Source organism: Polyodon spathula, chromosome 17 (assembly GCF_017654505.1).
Source record: "Polyodon spathula isolate WHYD16114869_AA chromosome 17, ASM1765450v1, whole genome shotgun sequence".
NCBI classification, from domain to species: Eukaryota; Metazoa; Chordata; class Actinopteri; order Acipenseriformes; family Polyodontidae; genus Polyodon; species Polyodon spathula.
Window position 1 is genome coordinate 27960621 of NC_054550.1, and position 17271 is coordinate 27977891.

Consider the following 17271-nt stretch of genomic DNA (forward strand, 5'->3'; position numbering starts at 1 on the left):
TCTGGTGGACATTCCTGCAGTCAGCATGCCATTTACTTGTTCCCTCAAAACTTGAGACATATGTGGCACTGTGTTGTGTGACAAAACTGCACATTTTAGAGTGGCCTTTTATTGTCCCCAGCACAAGGTGCACCTGTGTAATGATCATGCTGTTTAATCAGCTTCTTGATATGCCACACCTGTCAGGTGGATGGATTATCTTGGCAAAGGAGAAATGCTCACTAACAGGGATGTAAACAAATCTGTGCACAAAATTTGAGAGAAATAAGCTTTTTGTGCGTATGGAAAATTTCTGGGATCTTATTTCAGCTCATGAAACATGGGACCAACACTTTACATGTTGCGTTTATATTTTTGTTCAGTGTGTATATATATATATATATATATATATATATATATATATGTAATAAGATAAAAACAAATAGAGTAATTACTTTGAAATATGTAAAGTTGTTATGATCTAGCAGGCAAGCACTCAACCGTCACACCGACGAGATCAAATTAATGTTTCATGATCAGTTAATAACTTCAGCCTAACTTAATAACAGTGGGCAGAAATAATTTCAAAAGTGAATCATTAAAGTAAACTTCTGATAATGCCCAAAAAAGGCATATAAAAATAGAAGCACTGAGATGCACCAAATAAATCCTATGGTCAGAAGCAGTTTTTACTCATAAGGTACAGTAATGAAAACAGAAAATTTTCCAAGTGCAGAGCTCCGCTACTCACTGGAAAAGCTTTATTCTTACCAGCAGAGGCAGAAAGCACATCTTTGCAAAGCTTTAACCATTGCGAGAGCTTCCCCACAGCCATTGATGTCAGCATGTGACCCAACGTCTCCTTGATGTCTCTGCAGAGACGTCGATCGGTTTCCCTGTCCAGAAGGCTGAACAAGGCCCCCTCCAGGCCAGTCTCTTTGATAGTAACATCTGCAGACAGAAAAGTTACATTTTCCAGTTTATATATATATATATAATATATATATATATATATATATATATATATATATATATATATATATATATATATATATATATATATATATATATCTCAACTGGTAAAACATCCTAAACTTTTAAACTTGAACTAGTTTCTTGCAGCTTTACCTTATGTTTAGAATCTAATTACCTTGCAGTAAGGGGGTATCTAAATCTTTCTTTGAGAGAAAATGTCTGGCAGGTGTAAATAAAGCTCAACCTCTAATGACAGTTCTTACCCAGGAGTGTGTGTTCTCTGTTTGAAAGGTCTTTAACGAGGGTGACAGCATGTTCAGACACCTCAGTCGCTTCCCTCTGTGCAAGCTGACGCAGGCAGGCCACCACAGCTCTCCTGAGTGACAGATAAGAACTGCACAAATTCACCTGCAAACACAGTTCACCAGGGCAGATCAGCACCTGAAACACACACTGCAGGGTTTCTTTCACAGTCACTTCCCCTTGTAATTCATTTGAACATGTACGGATCTTTTGATTCTCTGATTTTGACTTGACAGCACAGTGGAAGCTAATGTGTACCATTCTTTTTCAGAATGGAGAAAACTTGAAATAATGGAAGAATACTTAAACAAAAACAAATATATATATATATATATATATATATATATATATATATATATATATATATATATATATATATATATATATATATATATATATATATATATATATATATATATAGCTTTTATTTTCTAGTTTGGTTACAGTCACAGTTTTGCCATTTCACATTATTGGAACACTTAACCGTTGAATATAGCCTTACATATCCTGGGGCACCATATTTTGCTCCCCCCCCCCGTACCATATGCAAAAGATTAAGGAGTTAAGTAAGTTGATGAGTACTCTTTGGATTTCCTTGGTTGTGATAAGATAATGGAGTCAGACAATGTTCAGTATGGGCGACAATCAGGGATCCTAGAAATCAGTTTGCTGCGGAATAACGAGGAAAAACACGGATTTGCAGTGCCGTCTGAGAATTTTTTGTTTTACACTTGGGGCGGGCAAAAAACTTGCAAGGCTTTTTTTGTTTGTTTGGTAACTAAATCAATACACTTATATATAATCATGGCATTTACGTAAACATACTTGTTCAATAAAACTGCTTCTGGAGTAGAGGTCAAGGTTGGAGGAGGCACACTGTCATATTTAATGTTAAAACGTAGTTGCAGTTTACTTCAGGATCCAGTGCATCACTACTGAACAAACGGTTTAAAAGATTTCAAAAAACGATAAAAATCATCCCTAAGAGCAAGTCAAAGAGTTGGCAATAGCCATACAGACAAATACTATTTGTACTGTTTAAAGTTAAAAGGGAAGTTTGTTTATATTATTAATTAACTTCCTAAGAATTTAAAACTGTACCAATACATATTTCCTGTGTCAATTTTAGCCTTTTATTTTAATTTCAGAATTAAAAAAACCTGCATTAAACATTTTTATACAATCTGTGTTTTTTTTTTTTTTTTATTGAGGAAAAGTAGGATCCCTGGTAATGATGCATCACAAACCTTGCTTATGAAAAAGCAGTGGAATTATTACTGAAAAAAGAGCTATAATACAGTACAGAGGCTTAACGCACTGGTGTTATAGTTAGCTGGCCCCTCCCCCTGCTTAAAGCTGTGCCTCCTGGCATAGAATAGTCTCCTGATCTCAGTTTCACATGGCTCAGATGTCTAACGGTGCAGAACTTGTAAAGCTTTATATTTATATATGACTATTTTAGAGTTACTGCTTCAGCCTTTCCCGTCTCAACCAGAGAAGTGAATGAGCATAATGTGCAACCTGAGCAACGAGGATGAGGATGCCCAGTTTATAACAGAATGCTGCATACAGTGGATGACAAGGAGTTTCCATTCGGCTTTCATTCCTTCAGCCCACAAACATGCTCAGATTACAACAACGATAAGATACCATTACCTGTCATTACACCAGAACACAAGATTACATTTTAAAAAGATGCAAAAACACAAAAATAAAATCGCACACACAGCAAATATGTCATCTATGTTGCAAAGACAATCGTTAAACTAGAAAAAAAAAAAGATAGCACACACAAACAGAAATCATAACCAGAAGCATTACTGTTGCAGGCTTTTGCCGCACTGGCCATTTGTCTGTTAAAACCTGCAGTAAGCAATGAGAAAAGCATAAAACATGTCCTGTTCCAGCCAAAAAAAAAAAAAAAAAAAAAAAAAAAAAAAAGAATATTGTGAGAAGGGGTTTATCTGACGCTGGGACAGTGTTAAGGTTTTTCTTTTCTTTATTAAAATGACATCGCATCAAACTGAAGAATTAATATTAACGTATTATTTCCCTGACATGGACTTTGTTTTCTCTTATAAATGAAATAGGATGGGTAGCCAAAGAACATTCCATATTAGATACACAGCAGTATCATTTGGGACTACCTGCAAGTAGTCCTATTGAGAAACTGCTGCTATTAGTTTGAGTGTGTGCGAGCTGGTTAAAAGGGAACTGATGGCACAATTCAGTAGGTTATTTTCTAAAAAGAAATATGTTTAAATAAAAAAAGACAGTGAAGGGGGCTCCACGCAGATGTGCCCTACAGCCTGGAGATCGCATGTTCGAATCCAGGCTATATCACTGCCGACCGTGACTGGGGGTTCCCAGGGGGGGGGGGCGGGGGCGGCTAGGTCGGCCAGGGTGTCCTCAGCTCACCACGCACCAGCGGCCCCTATGGTCTGGCCGGGTGCCTGTGGGCTTGCCTGGAAGCTGCCCAAAGCTGCGTTGTCCCCAGATGCTGTAGCTCTGAGGTGGCTGCATGGTGAGTCTGCAGTGTGTAAAGATGCGGGTGGCTGAAAGCACACACTTCGGAGGACAGCGTGTGTTCGTCCTCACCCCTCCCAAGTCAGCACAGGGGTGGTAGCAGTGAGCTGAGCCCAAAAATAATTGGACATTACTAAATTTTGGAGAAAGTAATAAAAATAATAATTGTCGACAACTAAATTTATATTAAAAAAAAAAAAAAGAAGAAGACAGTGAAGATAATAGTCTAAATTCTAGTTTTGCTGTTAAACCTATGTACCTTTACCTAACTTCTCTATAATTTTTTTGGTTTTGTTTTTTAATGTGTAGGACTCAATTCTCAAAAATGACCTGCACACAAACTTATTTTTGTTTACTGGGTATGTGGGAGCCATGAGGAGTACGATCATGATGTAAAATGAACAAGAGAATGATGTACAATGCTGCCCGGGACACCGCATAGTGAAGTATCCTCAGTAGAACATTAGAAAAGTTCCAGTGATCCTGCAGTAATCAGTTTCCAATCGAAATATGAAGCACAGCCTTACCACTATCCCAGATTGAGGTACAAAGGAACAGCGATGCCTGGTCATGCTCACTTTTCTAAAGATCAGGTTAGTTAAAAAATGAATGAATAGATGCATAGAAAAACAAAACTGATTCAACAGCAGATGCAAGGGAAATGTGACACAGCAAACCTGCTAGGGATAGGGACCTACCAACACAGAATTATCCAACAAGATTTCCTGTATAGGAGAGCAAATTACATAGCAGTTATAACACCACTGTGGGAACAGAAACATTGTCATTTACAGTATATTTGTTTTACAGTTCTTTTTATTTAACAAATTATGAAAACTGGAATACCCAGGAGATGGTGGCTAAATCTAGACCAAGGGGTGGAATGTGGTCCTGAAGACATGTGTCTACTTGACCTTTGTAGTTGAAAAAACTCAGGAGGCCACTTCAAGCATTCGGCCACTTGATAAAGAAGAATCATCTTAGGGAGTCTATGCAATACTTTTATAAATTAAAAATGCAGGAAAAAAAAACAAAAAAAACATGTAACAAAATATTACAAAGAAATGGTAAAGGTTTTACTAAAGTATAAAAAGAGTGCACTAGCACTAGTCTGGGAATTACCAGCAATTAAATTTTAAGGGTCAAGGGCTTTAGATAAAGCAAAAGTACTGTACTACTTCTCTCATACTGACAGGATTCTGACGTAACACACCACATGTGAGGTACAGACGAGATGGATGCCAGAAGAATGACACGGTACATTGCACTGGAAAGACTGTCCTCAAGGGGCAAATAAAGTAGCTATGATTGGTCATTGGTCTCTAGAAAAATCAGCGGTTTTGTCATTGCAAACCTATCCTCTCATAACATAGTTGAGACTAGCTGAATCGAGGACATTAGATGGCAACGCTACCCAATCAGCTGCAACAGAGTCTCAAATTTCATTGTAAATCCACCAACTTGTCCCATGTGCCATTGTAAAATAAACTGGTGACAATAAGTACCAGGTTCAAGCATTTTATAAAATGTGGGCTTACTTAACAGTATATATATTTGTGGGCAACTAGGTAAATTCAGAAATGGATAAGTAGATGATATTTAGGTGTGTCCCACTATCTTGTATAAGACACATAAACCTACACACATTTTCTACATGCTTTATGACTTGTATGGTTATGTGTGACTCACACAGAGGCTGGGGACGAGGCTGGTCAGGTTAACGTGCCGCGGTGCAAACATGTGAAGCTGCTGCAGGCAGGAGATGGCCTGAGCCTGGACCAAACAGTCAGGGTTATCCTGCATCACCGCACAGCCAACCAGGCACGAGGTCCTCAGGGCAGAGACAGAGGAGCCGCTGCCTGGCAGGAGGGAGACGAGAGGATAGGAGACACATTCACTGCCATAGCTTTTCATCAGGTCAGCATGACAGAATACACCAATCACTGGACAGAGCTTTGAGACTAAATTAAACTGCAGTATAATGTTTTAAAATGACAGCTTCAGACTATATATAGTGAATGAAGTGCATGACAAATGCAATAAATGCAATACCTTGCAGCTCAGGACCAAGGGTTGTGATAAGTGCATTTAAACAACGGCCAAGGCTCTGATGAACTTCCACATAAGCAGGAGGCACGGTCAGTAGCAGCATCAGAACCAGTGAAAAGGAGGGCTCCACATGGACACGATATAATTGTCCTGCAGAGTCTATCACCAGTGACAGGGAATGCAACGCCCACATCTATAAAACAAGGAAACAGAGATCAAACTGACTGGAGAGACAAAATGTTTCAAACTAAATCTAGATGGCTACAGAAAGTGTTATCAAACTAGTTCAGTAATGATCTGTTATTGGAGACCCTCTCCCAGACTCCTATAAATGTAATCCAACTGAATTTACACCAAAACAACCTTTGTATCCTTTTTACTGTAATTTTGTATCATTTTAAAAACAAACTTTCACTATTCCACTATTTTACAACAGCCTTTCAAGATGGCACATACTGAGTAAAGTCCCAAATGTTATTACTGAAGGCCCTACCTGAACTTCTGGTGAGGTGTTGTCCTGAGAAAGGGCACATAGGATTCCCACACAGGCATTGAGGTGCTGACTTGAGCTAATTCCACCCAAATAACGGTAAAGAGATCCCAGAGCAAGGGAATGTCCTGTCCGTGATACCACATCCCTGGCTGACTTTAACCTAAAGAACAGTGGAAAAGAGATTACTTTATTAAAAGTGAATCTTCAAAGAGTATGTGAGGGTTAGAATTTGATGAGGGTAAAACTCAGGTGTAGCGGTTTAAAACATGTCAGCCGAATGTGAGCATTTGACCACCTTGTGTCTCTGCTCAACTTTCAACACAACAGACCTGTACATAATACTGCAGACTGTTTCTGCAGTATAACAAAGATAACTTTAGTTATAGTTCTGAAAGTAAATCTTCCATGTGCAAACTGTGCAATGTATTTACTTAAGCAGTATAGCACAGCATGACAAGGATTAGAAGGAAAGGGAGCTAAGTGATTTCGGAAGACGTAGTTTAGACAACAATCTTTCTAAATACAGGGATGGAAATAAGACTCCCGCAGCATAGCAGTCTATTCCATTCCTGATTTTACAATGAGTCTAACAAGTTACCTATATACTGGAGCTAATCAAGCTCGGAGTATAACCTGGAATTCTCTTATTTCCATCTCTGAAATATTAATATGCACAAATAGAAGTCTGCAATTTCTACTTACTTATCAAAGCTGATTTGTGCTATTCCAACAGTAAAGGCCCCATCATTTGCAACTTGTGCCAGTCGAGACAAAGCCTCTGCTGCAGCACATCTCAACAGAGGGTTGGCACTTTCCAAGGCTCCCATAACCAGTGCCAGGGCAGGCCTCCTCACCTCCTCTGGGCCCAAACTCACACGACTGTTACCCAGACACTGGACAAACAAACTTCACTGCTTAGAAAGTTCATAACAGTTTAAGGCTTAAACAATGTTAGACTTGTTTGTATTAAAGTGAGAGTTTCATTTAGTCTTTTAAGATCAGTTATAAATTTCCCAACAGGGTACATTTATTTTTGAGCAATAACCAAGTGTCTTACTTTTAAAGCACTGCAGAATGCAGACACCACATGTATCTGGACAGTCTGTTGCCGAGACCCTTTGACTTGTTTGATAGATTCGGAGCACTGCTCCAGGATTTGGACCCTATAAAAAAAAAAAAAAAAAAAAAAACCACACACACACCAGTTAGAGACATAGACTAATGACAGATACACTTCATATGGTTATATTTCCATAAACTACAGCAGCCAGTTACCTCTGTTGTGCTGAAATGTGGGGGAACACAACTCCAAAGAGGCCGACTGCTGCTATGACTACTGATGGAGCTGGGGACAGCGGCGTAGGCACAATATCCACCTCCGATACCTTCTCACAGATAGCAAAGGGGTCGTACTCAAGGCTTCCTCCCCCCGCACTGCCACCCTGCTGCAGCTGGTAGAATTACAAAGCATACCCTTACAATTCGACACAAAAGTACTTAAAAAATAGGAACAATGCATACTAAAGAAAGCAAACCTGCTCCTCAATGAACCTGTGGTCAGTTTCCTGTAGTGCTGGCCCCAGTAAGAGGACATCATCAGGGTGGCATAGAGCCGGAAGCAGGAAAGATGCAGCAGAAACCAGGTTTTCAGGGCTAGTCAAATCAGAGACCAGCTGTTTGAGGATTTGGTTGAAACCTCCTGCAAGTATTGACAAACAAGCAATATTTATTTATTTATTTATTTACTACCAAAAGCAAAGCAGTACCATGGCTAAAGTGTAAGAGAAATGAAAATGTACAGCCACAATATATTCCAGTTTTTACTTCCACAAAATCCACCTTTAAAACGTGCAAACGTCATCTTAAAAGAAGAAGTGATCCAGGAACTTGGCCAAAAGACAGTCCCGAGGCAGACTGTCTAATTTGTAGGCAGTTGTAATTAATGAACAGCTGTCTGTTCAATAGATAATGTACACTTATTACTGCCTTCCAGATCGATAAACATCAATGATGCAGTCAATGTCAACATAATGGAGGCAGCTGCCAACAGTGAAAACCAGCATCCGATTGGCAGATAAGCAAGCTGGTTTTTGTTAGGTTATCAAGGTAATGCCTTTGCTTCTGGAAACCTGCAGACTCATTAATATAATCAACCTAATTCTTCTCTAATGTGTTTTATTATTTTCGCCGCACCAGTAAATGGTACGACTGTTACCTCACCTCTGCAACTCGCTTACCAAAAGGACAGAAGATCAAGGCGCAATTTATATTTTAACCTGCAGGCTGTGGCACCCAAGTTTAATGCAGCCAATACAAAGCATTTGTAAAACCATAAGAGGGTGGATAGGTGGCTGATATCAAGCTTAATCTTAAGGAAGTACATTTCAAGGTCTATTTTGAAGATGCCACAATTCCATTTATTAATATTTTCTAAGTGCCCTAACATGAAATCAGTCATTTCCAGGATACAGCGGATCAAACTGAAGAATACAACACACACGTATAAAATACAAAAAAGCAAGCTATTTCGGTTCAAAAGAAAGTCAAGATTTAAATGTATTTCCATTCATCATTTAGGCATTCTAAATTTAGCAATGAACTGGATCTATTCAATGGATCCAAATGGCTGTATATCTAAATACTGCAGTTGTTTATCTAAATAAATTAACTTCAGCAAGAAAAGTGCCCCTGTTTTATTGAACTATACATTGGCTGTATTAAATTCACTCAAAATCGACCCCTTACAGGAATGTATTGACAGAATGTCATCCATATTTCCAAATAACAATTCTCCAAAGGTCTTAAGCGAACGGTGTAATAATATCTATACATTACTGACAAGCTGTGCAGTGTGCTTGATTTATGTACTTACCTTCATAGGTCTTAGGGGGCAGCAAAGCAAGGATCTCATAAAGTCTTTGCCTAAAGACCATAGCTATAATTTTCATGGGATTCCCATATGCTTTGATCAGCGAGGGCAACCTAAGAAAACATGTAATGTGCTCATTGCATGCTGAAGAGCAAACTTGTATTAACACAGCAGAGTTAGAGTTAATCTATTAATTAAAATTCAGCTTCTATTCAGGGTTGGTTTGACAGCTAGAAAACCCCCACATTCTCATCCTCAGTGGACATTCTGATCTAGACAACATAGGACAGAGATAAAGCAGAGCACTGTAGTGGATTTAGCCACTGTTCCAGACCCAGTAGTGCAGCTTTTTTAAATACTTTGTGCCGGAAACCCACGACTTGTCTAACGGGTTTCAAGGGCACCAGTAGACAAAGGCTTTCAAAAGAAATTGGCAGTGTTGCTTAAAATGACTCAGGCTTCTGTTTCAAGAAATAAACCCTCTTCCATTCAGCACAGTTTGAGCTTTTATCCAGTAAATTGTGAGATAAAGCAGGCTTTAAAAAAAATAAAAACATTTTAAAATGGTTTTAATAAAAATTATTTTGCAGAGCATCATGCCAGCTTTTAATTTTCTCATAATTCGTCTGGAAAAAAAAAAGTGTGTACTTTGGCCAATTTCAACCCTCAAGCCAGCAATGGAAGTTAAATGATTTTCTATCTACTTGACATGCATCAAAAAAAACAAAGAATAGTCATCCCTCCCTAATGGCAACAAAATACCGAGGCTTGTTCAGTTGAACAATAATGACTTGGAAGTAAACGGGGGTGATCAAATATTTCCCACAGGGTCAACTGTTAGAGTTGTAACCCTCTGGAAGTGAATCAAAACGCCACCAAACAGACACAGCAGTTGTAAACGCAATGCCTAAGCACATATTTGTGGGTGTGTCTTGGGGGAGGGGGAGGGGGGGTTTGAGAACCTTTAATTCTAAGTAATAAAATCCTGAGAAATGTGATGATCAAAAGGATCATCTGAAACATACAAGCATGGCAGCCACCTCCCCCAGGAGATTCCATCCATCCAAATCACAGGTTCCTAGGCTAGTTCTTGCCCATCCCTGCTTAACAAACCATGGACTTACTGTGTTAATAAAGCTACAGCGCAAGAAAGTGGTGGCAGAAGTCTCTGGACGACATCATCAGTAAGAAGATCTCCACAGTGCGAAACAAAGCTTTTCATTGCTGGGGAAAACATGAGAAACATTTGAACAACACTTTGCAAGCTCTCTCTGTGGGAGCTGGCTGTACTGGAGCAACAGGATTAATGGAAACTCCTTTTTCTCTCAGCCCATGAGCGATAGCATACCCATCAGCTGAATACTCATTTCTACAAAACTTAATTATTTAAAAGATCTGCTTTTTCTCAAATTTCTACATCAACACTTAAAAGTTCAGATTGCTGTAATTTAACATTGCAGTCATGTTCATGTCATGCTTGGTATAAACCAGCTATTTATTTTTAGATAGTTGAATGTTTATTATGTGCTTACGTATACTCAATAAAATGTTCTTTTCACAGAATTGTAGATTCTGGGAGGGAGATACACTATATGTTAGGAAATGTATCTGCTAAAGTGATATGCTATATAAAATAACTAATTCACCCTGACCTAGATTGTGATAACTGCCCAACTGGTTATCGCAATTCCCATACCTAGCATAAACACAGTTGCATAAGAGGTTGTCAAGACATGGTTAAAAACGTATGAAAACACACTTGTTATCCTGACAGACTTGCTTGACCGGCAATTGCCACCTCTTGCCAATTACACAGGGAATTGTACTGTACTGCACATACAAGCTCTCATTTTATTGGCAAACAATGTTCACTAAATTAAAATAGTATTACTCTACCAATATCTACGAGCAGATTTAACATTTATTTATTTTTTATTTTTTATTTGAATGGGTGTGCCGGGCTGGTCATATCAGCATTTTTATGCAGCTTGAAACATGGTGGTATAACAAGAGCATACTTTACCCTATTACATCTCATTAAAAGTACTTTGCTTACCACACAGTGCTCCAGCACGGCCTTCCAAAGTCACCTGCCAGGTAAAGGAATCTCCCCGGCTCCTCTCCGTGTCCAGGTCCTTCGGGGATTGGGGAAAGGCACACTTCCACAGCAGCAGCATTCTCGGAAGATGATGATGAACAACCGTAGGGCCTGCAAGTTCCACAGGCTGGTATTCCACACGAACCACAAACTCCCAATATCAACATGCTAACTGTATTACACACTGGCTAAAAAGTGCATTTACATATATTTACATATAACGCACCACATTGTAATTTTTTTTCTTTTGAAAGAGCGGAAGGATCCTCCACCCTCTTCACGAAAAATCAGTAATAATAATAATAATAATAATAATAATATAATAATAATAATAAAAAAAGTAAAAATCAGTCTTTTACTGTCTGGGGAGCAACATAATGGCCACAGCAATTAAGCATTCAGATGAGACAACTTGTATATAGTCCATAACTTACAGTATATAAAATTACAGATGCATGAAATAACATCTAGCTTATGTATAACATTTATTGACCTACCTAATGTCATCAGTGCAGTCAACAAAAGCCAACCAGCTTGTACCCGATGTACTGAAATGCGGCTGTTTTGAGCTGCGGATCGAAGCAGGTCCTCTGCAAGCCTAATCACCATCTAAAGACAATATTAAAGTCACAAATAAATAACATCAATTGAAATTTAAACAGTTACTTCTTCAGAGGACATGTTTAAATAAATAAGCGACTGGAAAACAGATTCATATATGTCAATAGAAGTCTATTATCAACAATCCCTCCTCCTGTAAAAATATCAAGCAGAGCATCAAAGACCCCTTACCTTGCCCTTCCCGTGCGGTATTCCCAGAGGACACTGCTGCACCGCTCCCAGCAAAGCTGCAATGGCAGCGCTGTAACCTGACACTGCTTCAGGAGAGGATTTGAGAGCGCCGAGCCTCTCCAAGCAGCGATCCAGCAGCACAGAGACATGGGAGGGCAAGGCCACAGCAAGGCAGCGCAAACACCAAGCTGCTGACAGTCGGGCCGAGGCACTGGGGTGGAGGAGCACAGAGATTACAGTGTCCAGGACACCTAGAAGAGAAAAACTAATGTTTGTAACCACTGCTGTAAATACAATACGACAGCCATCGGTATGATCAAACAGTAAAAAACTTATCTACAACCACAGTACATACATGTGGAAATGTAAGGGTGACAAATGCACAAGGGGACAGACATGTACCTCCAGATTGAGACACGAGATATTCCAACGATGTACATTAAACTCTTGTATAATATATTTAAACGGGTGATTACAGTATATCCTGGTCGCCACGGGTATAAAAAACCTTAACTGTACCATTTCACAAAAATGAATACCCACAGAGCTTTTGAAATCGCCACGTAATACATCCTTATTACTGTAACAATCAATATTTGTTTAATTATAGGTCTGAACTGCTTTGGGTAAAGTGATCCGATGTGACTACGTAGATGTGCAGTGTATATATGCGATGTAGCCACACTGTCTGTAGTGGAATTAATAGGCACAAATTTGGAAGACGTTAAGAGATTGTTATTAAGGCTGCTGCTGAAACAGTGCAGTGCCGAATACTGACTAGAGTTCCCAGAACCCAAATGATAAATGGAAGCCGGCTACTGCCCACCACCCAGCTACTGAAGCAGAGCCTGCCTGCCAATTCATGGCCCACTATAAGCACAGCACAGAACTCTCACAACTGAGCAACAAAGCCAAAACATCAGCTCTATAAATAATTAAATCAATCAATATTACAGGGCATCGCTGCACCAAGACAAACATTCAAGGTACTTTATAAACTTCTAAACAAAAGACCAAAAAGTTTGAAAAGGCAGTCATATAACTTGAAATACATGACCAAAAGTTAATTACATGCTAAAAATCAAGCATTCCTCCTTTTGAAAAGGTTTCAGTTCCAATGTAATATAGATCTCTTTTGCAAGACATAAAATCTGAATGTATCTGGTAATGGCTATGCCTAGTTGCTCCCCGTTACTTATTTGTAAATATTAATAGTTTGATTCTTAACTGAAGATTGATACTGTGGATTTTCAAATGGAATTTGTATGTAGCAGAATATTTTTTTCTGGACAGGCTGTAGAATTTGCAGCAAAACATTTGACTTACCACTGCTGTCTGCTGCGTTACACTCGGTCCTGAAAGATCTGAACATAATCACGGTTGTTTTGATATTTTTATTCCCACGTCCTTATTCATAAATAATTTTTGATGCATCGTGAAAACACCTACTATCATTGGTGACCCCATGTACAGGTGGTATGTCTTCAATATACATACCTGTGTTAGTATCCTGCAGAAGAGGTGCAGCAGTAGTGCCCAGACCCAGGATGAGGCAGCCCAGCTCCTGCAGCGCACACACAAGAACATGCTGGCTCGCAGAGACATCCGTCGTTCCCACTCTTGTCTCTATGTTGCTGTCACTCATGGCTGCATCTACCATTTAAAAAGACAAAATAATGCAATGATCACTCAAAATGCTATCACGGAAAACTTGTCTTTCAGATGCCCTAGTTCACAAAGATAAAGATTACAAATGATTGCTGCACCTAAGGTAATAAAAAACAGGTATGTATTGATCACAAGGGAAACTACTGAAATGTTTTAATCAATGCAAACATTTGGATAACCATCACAAAAAGGTTTCGAAATGTATATATTTGAGTGTGGTCTTTTTGTAAATCTTGGACTACCTTACCCAAGATGGGTATTTTAGGTATCACAAGTTTATTGCTCACCAAGATCTGTGAAATTTGTTTAGTGTGTAATTTATATTACTTTCAGCTTCAATCAGAAATTCTGGGATATTACTAAAGACTCTGAAAACACTGCCTTGTGTTAGATTTCAACCTGCCCAAGTGTCGAAGGAAAGTGCCTTAGCCCAGAACGCACTCCTGTTTCTCAGGCTCTGGCATTCATGCCGACACAATGATGATCAATCAAAACCAAAATAGTCTCCTTCCCATACCTACAGCTTTCTTTTGTTTTCCTACTGCCTGGCAAATCTCTTTGGCAGCCGCGATTTGTGCTTTCTCTCCAAGTAGGGTCCCCACAGTGGCTCGCAGGATAAATGAGATACAGCGTCGACAGCAGATTGCATCCATCTGGGTCTGGGTTGCTTTGGGATTGGAAACCAGCTCCAGGATGTGCTCGAGTAAGGTAGAGAAATTCCTTTCCAGCCACTGGCCCCCGAGTGTGGAGATGAACACAACACAGGCCTACAAGGAGTTGAAATACAGTCAAACCCTCAAGGCAATTAAATGTGTGTAGTCCAACTGACAACATCACATTAAGTTTGAGTTAGTAACTTGGTGAAAATTCGCTGGCTTGCAAACATCACATTTCACCAAAGGGCCCAATTTTAATTAACATTTAGCTTGGAAAAAAAAGGTGTTTGGATAATACAAATCCATTAATATTAACAGAAAGCACCTACATTAATTTCAATTTTGTTAATGGTGTTTTAATGTGCTTTTTCCAAAAATGCCCTTTCCCCCAGATTACATTTAATTGAATTTAGCCCCTGGTAGATTTAAAAAAAAAAGGTCAGAAAATGCTTTCTGGGTTACACAACCTTTCAGAACAGCTACATACAGCGGAAGGGCTTCATTGCAAGCAAACTGCAGTGTGTAGGTTACAGCTACAACCAACTGAACCCTTTATGGTTCTAAAGAAATGGTTATGCAGTATAAAATGCACTCAGATGTTCATATCAGTCCTTTTGTATGCCTACTGGTTTTGAAATATTCAAGGTACACTGCAGTAAAACAAAACACACTGAAGATGTGAAATGGGTTGACAAAATAAAGACAAAAAAGACTGGCACTTTGTACAAACCACCCAGCAAGTTATGGGTTACGACTGAAGACCCACACATTCTAAAAATATCTTCCCCATGGATGCCTGCATTTGCTTTCAAAGTGTCTGCACTGCAGGCAAGTTCATAAACAAATGGCAGTCCTTCGGCACCACAAAAGCTCAGGAACGAACCTGAGTTACGCCGACTTTGACGTCCCTGCTGACAGAGCTAGTCCCCTTCAGCATATCTCCGCTGGCACGCAGGAACCCAGAACACCCACGGAGAAAACCTGTGGCCAGGAGGGCCATGACATCCTCCAAGGAGCTCTTACGAAAACTTTGCCTTGGGCCTGGACGGGGGAACACCATGGGAGAGGGGAGTACAGTGAAGTGGCCGATATAACACCAACATATTCAAATCACAGTACTAATGACAACAACAGTCACAAAAAGATACAGCATTTTCTTCTTATTGGTAGTGCCAATAAGCCCCAATAGATGTAATAAACCGCATTTCCATACATTCAAAGTAAAATACAATTACCATGAATATAATTCTGAATATGAGATAACATCTGCCATTTATCAAGTACAGTGGCCTATTGCCTCCTGTCTAAAAAGCTAAAAGCTGTGTTACCTATCTGAATAGCAATCTACAGTACTAATCACACTTCAATTCAAATTAGCCACAATGGCACAGCTATGCAATTACATCTTGTTCAGATAGCTGCTCATTTATCAATGTTCATTTATTGACCTGAGAGCAAGGCCCAATTCCTAAGTCCCAATTATTTGTCTGTCCAAAAACACATTGAACTTAAACTGTTCTCAGTGAAAGCGTCAGGACTCTTACATAGTGTTACCGTCTCACAGAGTTATAACACGTATGTAATTTTACTATGCTATTTCATTGTATTTTAACCTCAGTATCTTAACAGAAGCCATTAGTTATCAAAAAAGACTTTTTTTTTGCCTGTGCTGAAAAGTAATAGCAGTATAGCAGTTTTAAGAGCATAAATAAAGCTCTTTTTTCTTTCATCTCTTACCTGGAGCTTGCTTAGGCATTACAGCTGTAGCAAGAATTGTGCCTAAAAGCTTTGAAACTGCCACCCGCACATCATAATTAGACCCCTCAAAGGCCTTAAAGCACAGTGTAGATACATTCTCCAGCTCAGAGCTCCACATAAAAACGGCCTCGTTTTGAAGTTCAAAGAGACACTGCGGGGGAAAAGTGTGTATAAAATAGGGGAGTCTACGGTGGGAAGGAAAATACAGATACATAAAAAGCTATTTATGCTATCTTAACCTTTGGATCATGCTACAGTGAAAAATAAATAAGATATGCTCAAACATTACATGGGAAAGTCAGTTTGAAGCTTTAACAGGACCAGTTGAAATATCAAACACTGCAGTGTAATGTATATAAATCATTAGAAAAGCGGCATGTCTTTTATATTTAACAAACCTTCAAGCCCTACAGTATCAGCAGAAATCGACACGGTGCTTATTATAACAAGTGCTGCAGAAGACAACCCCTTGTTCAGCTACTGCAAGCAAAACTGGCTAGGCTGAAAGAATGGCTAGCCGCTCTCATATTACTCTGCAGTCTGCAATTTCATCTAAACCCAGGGGAAGGCATTTCATTTTTCGTTGATTTTTGCTGGGTCTCAGACTGAAACGCTCAATGAATTTCGGAACTGTTGCAGCACCTAATTTTGCAGGTCAAATCTTTCCATACTGGTAGCTAATTCAAGCTGCCCATCGCTTGTATTGGTAACCTCTTGGTTCATGTTATTGTCAACACAAGTTTCTTTAGCTATAAACTATGTCTTTAGCAGATACATTCACCTGTTTTTTAGTGGCACTCACTTACTTGTATGTATGGTACACAACACAGTATGCTGTACAGAAATAGATAGTAGACCAATTGAGTTTTCAGCACAGAAACTATTTCATGGCATGGCATACCTTGGCTGCAGCACATCTAACTGCCATGGACCGATCAGAAAGACAGGAACGCGCAGCTTTGTAGATATCTCTGTGACACGGAACAGCACTCACTCCTTGACCACGAAGAATCTTCTCCAAGCTCAACATAATCTCGTAACGGCCCTGCGACTAGCGGAGAAGACAGAAGGATTCAGGAAAATTGAAGCTTATTACTAAATTCTA

At 39.3% G+C, this 17271-nt stretch overlaps 1 protein-coding gene across 1 annotated transcript in view; it reads right to left on the bottom strand.

Moving 5' to 3' along the window:
• The window catches only part of heatr5a (HEAT repeat containing 5a), a 32131-nt gene that overhangs the window by 9970 nt on the left and 4890 nt on the right, over positions 1 to 17271 (bottom strand). Inside the window, exons 5-23 of the mRNA XM_041275867.1 lie at positions 17068 to 17217; positions 16146 to 16317; positions 15292 to 15449; positions 14270 to 14519; positions 13582 to 13737; positions 12085 to 12335; positions 11790 to 11901; positions 11251 to 11403; positions 10319 to 10418; positions 9198 to 9307; positions 7861 to 8024; positions 7601 to 7776; positions 7383 to 7488; positions 7028 to 7218; positions 6326 to 6485; positions 5836 to 6025; positions 5473 to 5642; positions 1218 to 1362; positions 727 to 930 (exon numbers count right to left, since the gene is read on the bottom strand). Coding sequence (XP_041131801.1) covers positions 727 to 930; positions 1218 to 1362; positions 5473 to 5642; positions 5836 to 6025; positions 6326 to 6485; positions 7028 to 7218; positions 7383 to 7488; positions 7601 to 7776; positions 7861 to 8024; positions 9198 to 9307; positions 10319 to 10418; positions 11251 to 11403; positions 11790 to 11901; positions 12085 to 12335; positions 13582 to 13737; positions 14270 to 14519; positions 15292 to 15449; positions 16146 to 16317; positions 17068 to 17217 — 3118 coding nt within the window. The remainder of the gene's footprint in view (positions 1 to 726; positions 931 to 1217; positions 1363 to 5472; positions 5643 to 5835; positions 6026 to 6325; positions 6486 to 7027; positions 7219 to 7382; positions 7489 to 7600; positions 7777 to 7860; positions 8025 to 9197; positions 9308 to 10318; positions 10419 to 11250; positions 11404 to 11789; positions 11902 to 12084; positions 12336 to 13581; positions 13738 to 14269; positions 14520 to 15291; positions 15450 to 16145; positions 16318 to 17067; positions 17218 to 17271) is intronic.